General features: G+C 36.0%; 1 protein-coding gene across 1 annotated transcript in view; it reads left to right on the forward strand.

Moving 5' to 3' along the window:
• Positions 1–9,212, forward strand: part of ATG5 (autophagy related 5) — an 86,860-nt gene extending 77,648 nt beyond the window's left edge. Inside the window, exon 8 of the mRNA XM_059834135.1 lies at positions 6,947–9,212. Coding sequence (XP_059690118.1) covers positions 6,947–7,083 — 137 coding nt within the window. The 3' untranslated portion in view covers positions 7,084–9,212. The remainder of the gene's footprint in view (positions 1–6,946) is intronic.
• The last annotated feature ends 1,335 nt before the right edge of the window (positions 9,213–10,547 follow it).

Consider the following 10,547-nt stretch of genomic DNA (forward strand, 5'->3'; position numbering starts at 1 on the left):
CGAAAAGTATGTTAGCATTGCAACGGAAAATGAGTCACTACTAGCAGTGGAGCCTACTACTGTGACGAGCAGGGCCCTTTTTGCAATAGGGTGGAATTCATGGAAAAGTAAGAAAAGCCTGGGATATGGTGGCTGAAATAGGCTAGTGTGAAGCTTCTGAAAACTCAGACTAAGATTTTATTCCTATTTTAAAAAATTTAACTAAAAAAAAACCCCTGCTCAACAGAATGTGTAGTAACCTTAGACCTTGAAGCTATAATTCTTAAATATGAAGTATTTGATATCAGTAAAGACAGCTTAAGTTTTCACTGTCTGAAGTACTTGTGCTGGGTTCATTCAAAGAGCAAGTGATCATTTGGCCAAGAGATTTGGCCTAGCTCAACTTCTTTTGTATGCGCTTCCCATAAAATTGCGTAGGTATTGAGCGCCTGTTAGTACTTGGCTAAGTAGGTAAGATTTGTTTAAAATACAAGTTTGTTTTTCTATTTGAGACCTTTATATTGAGATGATCATTACTGTGGAATCGGAACATCTTGCCATATTTCTGTACTTTGGTCGCTATTACACATACACATGCCAGAAACTGATTGCAGAAATGTTCCAGTTAGATTTGAGTTTATGAATGGAAAAGCCTGAAATAACATTTTAACTTCTAATATTAAAAAAAAAAAATACTTAAGCAAAGTGTGAATATTTGATTTATAGATGGGTTGAATTAATTCTGTAGCTAAGCTTGCTCACTGAGCAAAGAAATATTTTGCCATAAATTAAAAAAGATCTGGTATCTGGCTAAAGTAAATATTACAGAAGTGATGTGAAAATGTTCATAAATACCCCTTACTTTAATTTTTTTGAAGTTTATGGATATTTTACAAGCACATGTGATTTTTGTAGCACACGCAATGAAAATAATTGTGTAGCTTGTTTTGTTGTAAATGGTATCCGGTCATTGTCACTTTTAATATCAGACATTGGAGCTGTTCTCAGTTTTGGACAGCTTGCTGTTGAAGAGCTAGATGCTATTGGGCAGTTTCAGCACTAGCAGTTGAAAAGATGCCTGTATCAAATTGAACCGTTACTGACAATATTAAGGTTTTGGGTTTTTTAGAGATGTTACATACTTAAAAGTGCAAAAAGTGAAGTACATTCATCAAGTGCTTGTTTATTTATATATATTTATTTATTCTGCTACTGGTGCAGAAGCCACTGGAGTACTACTTCTTTAGACCATGAGGCTTGTCTGGGGCTGTCTCTTCTCTGTATGTCCTAGAATATCCAACCTGAGGTGCCTAGAGAGGGGAAGGATAACCTGAACCACTGTCCAGTTCTTTCTTACCACCTGTGGTTACAGGTTAGAACATAGTCTTTGAATTTGCTTGCTAATATAGTGTAGTCTTCTGTAAATAATTGCACATAGTTTCATATGCGATCCTCTGTGCTAGACCAGAAGTCTAGCTTTCAGGAAGGAAATTTTCACCTTTGCTCACCAGGGACTTAGCTTCACCCAGCTTTGGCTTTAGGTTTTAAAAATTGAGGCAGCAATATCTGTCAGTAACAAACTTAGTGGTTGCATCTACACATGAGGCACATTACTGAAAGCTATGTATCTGTAAGTAGTTTCCTAAGAGATCCTAAAGAGGTAGATGAAAATCTTCCCAGTGAAGATGTTGGTGTGTCTCTTCAGATTCAGAGATGTCCAAGGCACTAGCTGCTGAGCACACGCTGTCAAGGAGTGCTCTGGCTGCTTCAAGGTACATGCGCCTAAAGGCCTGTTCTCCTGCCTGATAATCCGAGGAGCAGGAGATGTGGAAAGGAAAGCGGCCACAAAAAGAGAACTCTGCTCCATGTAACACTGACCCAAGATGAATTTTCCTACAGTGTGGTATAACTTATTGTCAGGAATATCTTAGTATCATCTAATCCAGAACACATCATGTATTCTGAAGATAAGCAAGCAAATGTTTATGGCCCACTTCACAGCTGAAAAAGCTGGAAACTAGTTCTGTTACGTTATTCATAAGGCTGCAACTGCATGACACTTCCATTGGTTATATTTACTCCTTACGCTTTTCAGTGTCCTTGTCCAACATAGTTCTGTGGCCTTGTACGAAGCAAGAAGCACATTATTTGCTCCTAGTTTGGAGCACAGGGTTCTATTTCCCTTTTCAGGGTTTTAAAGCCAATTTTGTAAGTGGCGCTGCCCTGAGTAAGAAGCTGTGGTTTCTGTGTTGTCCATTTTGGTGACTACAGGCAGGTTCTGGGACTTGCTATGCAAAGGACTTGCATGAAGAGGATTCTAATTGAAGTACTCCAGGGACATTTTTGCTAAATCCTGAATATCTTGTATTGTCTGTCAGTGAAAGAATTTAAGCCAGCTAAATTGCCCTGACAGGTGATTGCTAGAGGCCACAAATCAGAAGGGAGGTATTTCATCCCACTAAAGAATTTTAAGTGGTACATCAGAAATGCAGTCTGGCTAGAGAAGCTGATCTTGTGTAGGTGAGAGTATGTAGCTGCAGCATTGGTGAGCATTGTGGTGCTAATCCTAGTGAAAAATGGCTGAAACACGTACCTTTGCCAGAAGTAGGCCCTTCTCACTGTTCTGCTGTTTGGTTTTGAGATAGCTTCAAGTACCTATCTTTTCCTCCATGTTTAATTCTTCCTTTCTAAATAAAAAGATAGCTCAGTAGAAAAATGTGTTTAAACTGCATCAGGGGTATGTGTAACAATCTGAATTGATGCTGAATAAGCTAATTAAATTCTTTTGTTTCCTAATATTGAGTGGTTTACTTTGCAAGCAAAACTTAGAATGTGATACCATGACATTGCACATCTTCCTACCTTCTACTACAGATTTTCTCGTTCTTTCTCTGTGTCTCACTGATTCTTGGAAATGGAGGGGTTTTGGAGGAAGCCTGGGATTAGCAACAATAAATACTGTAGTAGTTAGGGCATTCTGCTTAAGGAAGGGAGAGTGGACTCAAGCTGCCTCAGGTTGAGGAGGGCTTTGAGCCACTGCCTTAAGGGCTCTGTTGAGATGCAACAGCCACTATCTCTTGCTTCCTTCCAGCAGATGCCTATCTGCAAAAGAGTCCTTTGCCAATACTTTCTTTGGCTAGATCAAGGTGGTTTCCTGATCTGGAACACTGACACACCTTATAGATGATAGAGGAGCAGACCTCTTCTTAAACCCTTCATTTCAGAGCTGCCTGTTTCTCTCCATTTTCTGTACAGAGTTGGAAAACTCTTCTGACTTTACATGGTATGATTTATTAGTTTGGCTCAGGTACCTACTTTAAGTGTTGCAACCTTAGAGTTAGTGTCTAAATTAAGTGATCTGAAACGTCTCAAAAATGTCGCAGTACACAATGTGTAAGCATACCTATCTGCCTTCTGGAGACAGAATATTGTTAAGTTTTACCAAAAAGCTTTATAATCTGTGCTTATCACTTGCCACTAGTGACTTTTGGGGGATATAGTGCCTTCTGTATTCATGGATTTCCACAAGAAGAGCAAAGAAAAATCATTTAATCCTGGGACAACTACTCTGATAAGAGTGACCTAATTGGTTTTGAGGCCTTTTTTTTGTGAATGCCAAAACAGTATTTATTATTTGTGCATCACTTCAGTAATATAAAAATACTCTCATTTTAAGTGAATAGTTACTATGTACACACGTTATAAAAACTTCCTACGAAACATGTATTGCCATGCTTTTATTTTTCTGATATTTCCACTTCATCTTCTTCCTGAGACTAATATGCAACAAAGTAAAAGAAACCATCTTTAGGTCATATAATAGCTAACATGTAACTCAGTCCTATCATGATTTTAAAAGGAAAAAGAAGTCAGTGAGGTAACTGGAAAATTTTAACTTCTTGGTTTTGAGGAAATTCTGGGTTTTTTACTACATTACTGAATATTGTAAAATGGGTATTGACAGTAATGATATTATCAGGTCTGAACCCCGTGCACTACAGATGAGCAGTTATTTGCCCTAATTTTTATAGGCCTGGTCCAATGACATAGAAGGGCATTAATCTTCTTTGTAATTAAATCATTTATATCTTACACCACTGATTTAAATATATGTTGTGTTTGGCAACACACTTTTATACAGTTTTATACTTTTATACTTCTATACACTTTCATAGAGGCATTTTGTCAGTCTAAAAAGACCTTTTGTTATAGAATATGGGGTGGGGAAGAAGAGGACAGCACTTGGTGTGGTAAAATGCATACAAAATAAGCTACAACTCTTAAAGACTATGAACAGTAATGGAAGGAAAAATATTATGTAAATCTATTATGTCTATAAACCGGGTGGATGAAGCTTTCATGATAGATAGCAAATCATCCAGAACCCAGATCACAGTAATGGTAATGGTGGATGCAAATGAGACAGCTGTTGAGAAAACAAGAATATTTTCCAGTAATTTTTTTAGTGTATTTGCTGTTGACAACTTTTTGGTACATAAAGTGGAGGAGCCATCTATGGGAGAGAGACTCTGTCTGTGATTCAAAATGGGGAAGTTGCTGAAGGCATGAAAGTTAAGGAAAGTTTGGGTAAATGTGACTTAAGTGAGAGTTTATGGTCCCTAGTAACAAAAGGAGGGAAGAATGCTAAAGTAAAAACAATGGATTTTGTGAAAGAAGGCTACAGTAAATACAGGATTGGTAGATAAGATCTCTTTAGTCAAGCCTCAAGGGGAAGAGGAATTAAGGAGAAGTGATGCTTTGTCAGAGATAATACTAAAGAACAAACAATGCTAATGCAGAGATTTAGACTTTAATTAAACTGTAAATTCTTCATTGACCTCTGAGACTTGCTCAGTTTGAGGAACAGAATAAAAGATTTGTATGAGAAAGGGACAAAGTTGGGTAGGGAGCAGGGAATGGGGACATCCAGATTAACTGCATTTCGTTTTTAAACAAGTTAGTACACACATGGACACACATACAAAACGTTATGTCATACAGTAAAAGAAGAGCCAAACAAAGTGTTTAGCATTTATAATCCTTTCTTCCAAGGACAAGAAAATGATACTGAGGTTCTAAAGCTTTTAATCTATTTTTTGTACAAGTTTTTGCTAAGAGGAGTCAGCTATGTATAGGTGGCTAGCACAGTACTAATGCCGAAACAGCATTCTGCCATTTGTCTGTGTATGCAAATTAGTTGTTACTGAAAAATTAAATAATATTATGAAATGTAAAAAAAGTCACCAACTCTGTGGCCAATTTATGGAATACCATCAGTAGATTTTAATTTGAAAGTGTTAAATACATATATTTGGGAGTTACTTTAATATTAAAAATATTTAGATGTTCCTTAACTTCTCAGTGTAAAAACTTTGGTTTCTGAGATCTTTTCTTTTGGAGTTTATACTCTTGACGATCTGACTGGTAATGTTTCAGCCCAATAAATATGTGGTTTGGTTGGAAGTACCAGAAGTTTATTTTTAAATTATGTGCTGCGTTCTTCTGACCTGTCTGCAATAAAACCAGAAACCAGCAATTGTTTATGCTTAATTTAGTGTGATAATGTGTATACCACGCAATTTAGAGAATCAAGCTTTATATATTTAATCAAGAATTTGTTACCTACATATGGTATCATATTCTATACATGTAACTAATATATAATGCTTTATTTTAGGCAAACATAACTGTCTGCTTCTGCAGAAAGAATTATTACTAGCATAAAGTCAGCAGCATATTCAAGGATGATTCTTCCTAGTCTAATTTAGCCTATTCTGGCATAGATATCTGGTTATAATACAAACTTCTTCAGGCAGCTGTCAAATAATTTGGTTGCCAAACAAATGAGATTTTTATCTATGTTATAAAATAGGAATTATCCTACAACTGGGGTAGCTGAATGAAAGAGCCAATAAAGGTACCTTTGCTTCTAGATTCTGCTCTCTTCCATGCAACTCTTGGGATGCACGGTGGTTTGTTCTGTAATATAGACAGTTGAGCAGGGCATAAAATGCCAATTAGAGAAGGCAGTGATATTTTTGAGCACTGAATGTGGATTTCACTGTGGTAGGTCCATGTGAGAATGCCAGAGTATAGTATAAAAACAGTAAAAGGTCACTGCCTACTTTTTTTTCCCCTAACCATTATTTGGAGCATATTTCAGATCCTCTTCTCATCTCAAGGCTCTGAAATAAATTTCCATTTTTTGTTTTTTTAGTTCATTTCATGACAGTTATGTCAGTTGCTTTAGCTGGTTCCCATCATTTGAATCAAAGGATCAAAGTACTTGGATCCTCCGGGACAAGTATAAATAAAAAGAATTGAAATATTCTTAGAAAATATTCTTGTCGTACTGGGAATCATTTGCTAACTTAAATTTTCCAAGAGATTAAACTAAGTGAGAAAAAGCTGGTGCCAACTCAGCCTTCTGAGTAACTCTGAAATATTGCTAGAGACTGAAGTAAATTATTCTTAGCAAAACAAAATTGCTTCAGGAATATTACATGTATTGTATGTGTGACATATTACACGTAGTCCAGCTCTTTCAGGAGATCACAGTATTTATTATTATACAGCTTTATTAGTACATTTTAGGAAGCTCAACATCTTAAGCATGATCTGTGTAAAATTGATATGGTTCATAGCCAGGCGAGATGGATATGCCTTAACTGTGTTGACACCAAGCTGTGATCACTGTAGGAAAAAAAAACTTGCAACTAATAAAGAAGAGTGGCACTTTCATTAAGTTTCATTTTAACCCATTTTTTTCTTGGAATTAATTTTAACTCAGTTTCTGGTTTAGATGATAGAAATCTCAGCTTTCTCCATACCAATATTTCCTGCTTTTCGTTCTGTTAAATGTTAAACTCTGTAAGACCAATTAAATCTACCGTAAATTAAGTAAATATTTAATCTTTCTGTGACCTTTGAATGGTATACTAGTGGTTTCTCTTTTTCTTTGAATTAGATGGAGAGCAGAAGACTCAAGTGATGATTCATGGAATTGAGCCAATGCTGGAAACACCCATACAGTGGCTAAGCGAACATATGAGCTATCCAGATAATTTTCTCCACATTAGTATCATTCCCCGACCTACTGATTGAAACTCAGCTATATTGGTATGAGGATCATTCTCAAGCTGGAATTATAAGGGCATGTCAACTTCTTGCTTCTGTCAGTCTTAACAGAGGCAGCCTGACCAGAAAAAAAAAAACCCAACAAAAAACCGAAACAAAACAAGAAGTCCTCACTGCTGCAAGCCAAACAGGAAGAGAGATCCTATCATCAGATAAGGGCAATTGGGCTGATCTTATTTTGCATCACTGCTGCTTGTCTTCACCGCTGTAATTAAATCGGTTGCGATATGAAAGAATTTACAGGACCTCTGCAAGTCTGCTGTTTTCTTGTAAAATATAATGAAGCTGAAACTGTCAGCCAAAGAGCAAATGGAAATATGCCACTTGATTGTATTTCTGATTAACAAATAAACAGGGCTGTTTCTTAAAGCGGTAGCGTTTCAACTTTGAGAGTGGAAACATTGGTTTAATTTTCTAGAAAGTTAGACACTGAGAGATTCAGTTACCAATAGCTTTTTGTAAAAGATCAAATTACTGTAAACCCATCTTTCCTTAAAGAGAAGTTCATGTTTACAGTATGTGTATTGGTATGCAAATGATCTTTTAACTTTGATAACAAGCAGTGAGAGATTTTAAAGTAAATCCGTGAGCATGTTTTGTCATTTAAAAACATGCACAGCTTAATAATTTACAAATACTTTTGATTTGTATGCTGTCACTGAATACTCCAGTATGTTTATTATTCAAACCAGTTTTCATAGACTAGCAATGATGTAGGATAATTTGTCTCAGGATTTGTCAAGGCATTTCTTTGTGCTCATCTAAATTTTTTTTTCTGTAAGAATATTTTCTTAATTTAGTTTTAAAAGTTTAAAAAGAAAAAGTAAACGGATGTTGCAAACGATTGTATCCTGCTGTTTATTCCCATAGACTAGAAAACAGTTAAATCATAGAATGATGAACAGATGTATTGCTTTTTAATAATTTTGCATTTCGGAAAGCTGAGGCTTTTCCAAGCTAATACTTCCTTACATCTGAGTTTAGTTTTCTACTGTGGTCCCTGAGCAATCAGTCTGAAATTTGGAAGCTTCTAATCTCATTGACCTTAGTTTAGCAGATGTATTTTTAGGTTATTGGATCGCCTTTGTTTTTAAATGTTTGTTACCATTGCAGCTGCTACTAGGACTCTACCATTTTTTTTGTTACGCTAAATTCATCAAACTGTGTGCTATATTGCTTTGTGGGCTGTTTGTGGCACAAGACTATATTTATGGTAGACAAATTATCAAATATTACCCAATATAAAGAAAGCATGACATTTTTCTTTCAAAATAGTAGCTGTTGAAGTTCCTGCTCAAAGTCTTGGTTTGCAAATGTCCCAGTAACTCCCAGTGCTGTTCCATTTCTGCTTGGTTTCCGTGCTGCCTTTATGGTAAGATACTTGCCTGTATCTGAAAAAGAAGAAAATTAAAATCAATCAAACAAACAAAAACCTCTTTAAGAAGCAAAAGGGGAAGGATCTCCTTGGGTGAGGGTAGAATTGAGGCTAAAAAAAGCCCTAAGGGCGGAAAAAGTCAGTAGACAAATTAGGTCTTGTTTTAAATGTAAATGAGGAAATAACATTAAGGAAATGGAAGGGAAAAGGTAATAGTGAAATAAACCTATGCTGTATTCTGCGGGTCATGAAGAATTTTTAAAACAAAACAAACCATGCTGATCTGTGTTTATGCAGAATTGAAATACAATATTCTTATAGTGGAATGATTTGGTTGAGTTATTCTAATTTCCAGCTCTGTTTGGAATTGTTGTTACAGTGTTTGATTGGCATTTATAAACTTTCTTAGGCAGACACATCTAAATATTGTAGAGAGTTTCGAAATCCTGCCAATGGGTAAAGCAAGTATTTTGTAGAGTCTTCATATTTTAAAAAAAATAATAATTCTTTTGTAGGGATAATTTATCCATTAATCAGGATAAGACGCAGTACATTTAAAAAACTGTAAAGGTTGTGTTTCCTTTGTTTTAAGGTAAGCTGGAGTAAGTCACTGGCTATTTAAATATATTCTACACCAGCATTTTAAGTATACAGCTCTCTTCTCATGCCCTGTATTTGCTAGTAAATCCAACTTTTAAGGCCTAGCATGGAACAAAGAAATAGCTTGGCTTTAAAACATACTCTTTCCTCTTATTTTAACTATTTAAATTTTATTAAAAAATAAAACAACATCTGAGTCTGTCTTTATTTCCAGCTAAATAAGGATCTTTGTCATTGAGTGACAAAAACATTTAATTAATACTTAATAAGTAGGAGCTTCTTAAAGAGCCGACTGGGTGATGTATCTAAACAAAAGCACATCGTCACAAAAATGAAGAGACGTCTTTGCTTTACCTGATTTAAATCATACTTTTGTAGGTTTTTTTACTTAGTGTGTGAATAACAATAGCAACAGAAGGTGCATTATGGCTTAAATATTTTCTTCACTTGAAAATGCTGTAACTTCTGGAAGAAACAGATTTGGTCTAAATTGGTCAGAATCTAACATAGTGCTCACTAAATTAATTTCAGTGCTATTGAGTGCCAAATACATGCACACACAGTCCTCTGCATTTAGAACTTAGGTGTATCTGGCAAGCAAGTTTAAATTCAAGTTTATAGTTTAAAAAAGAGCAAAACACAGAGCTTGTTGCTGTCTTTACTGTATTTCATGTAGTTTTGCAATGGCTACCTCCGTTTTTGAGTGTTCAGTGAAGAAAAAGTTAATTTTCCAGTTATTTCTTTGATACCACTGGCTGTCCCTCAGCCCACTGTCAGTCAGCACACAAGGCGATGCCTTTTCATTAGGAGCTAGAAATTGGTTGTTTTAACTTTAATTTCCATTAATTCTTTGGGGAAAAAAAATAGGGCTATCCTAAAGAAAATAAATTTGTACTGCTAAAAAGTCGGATGACATTGCCACTACTGGGAAGAATGTGAACTTGACATCTGAAGGCCTGGTAACCCTGAAAAATGGAGAACAGGAGAAGATGTTGAACTGAATATCCAAAGTAGGCACAGGGACTAAGGAGAAGAATTTCTGCTGTGAAATGAGTAGAGCTTGTACAATGGTGTGTTACGCTGCTAAAGCATGTGTAATCCCGGGTTCCCATTAGGTACAGAAAATTCAGAGAAGGGGGTGAATTGCTTCCCCTCAGGGGTGGTGGTTCTCTTATGGAATATCGGGGGGGGTGGTGGTTCTGACTGCATCTGTATGGAAATAAGAGATGCAGGCTGCTGTTGTGACTGTGCTGCCTTAGTGGCAGAAATGGAAATACTGCTGGAAATATGTGTTGGTGTGATTGGGAAATCTTGCAGGAATGTGAAGAAATACTAATTCTTGAGGACAGATCAGGCACAGGAACATGCGGTATGAACTAGCCATTAATAAATGTAGGGAAAGGAAAACTATTGAACTACTTCAAACTAAGTTACTTCACTAAGTGTTTTGGGAGCT

The sequence above is a fragment of the Gavia stellata genome, chromosome 2 (assembly GCF_030936135.1).
Source record: "Gavia stellata isolate bGavSte3 chromosome 2, bGavSte3.hap2, whole genome shotgun sequence".
NCBI lineage: Eukaryota > Metazoa > Chordata > Aves > Gaviiformes > Gaviidae > Gavia > Gavia stellata.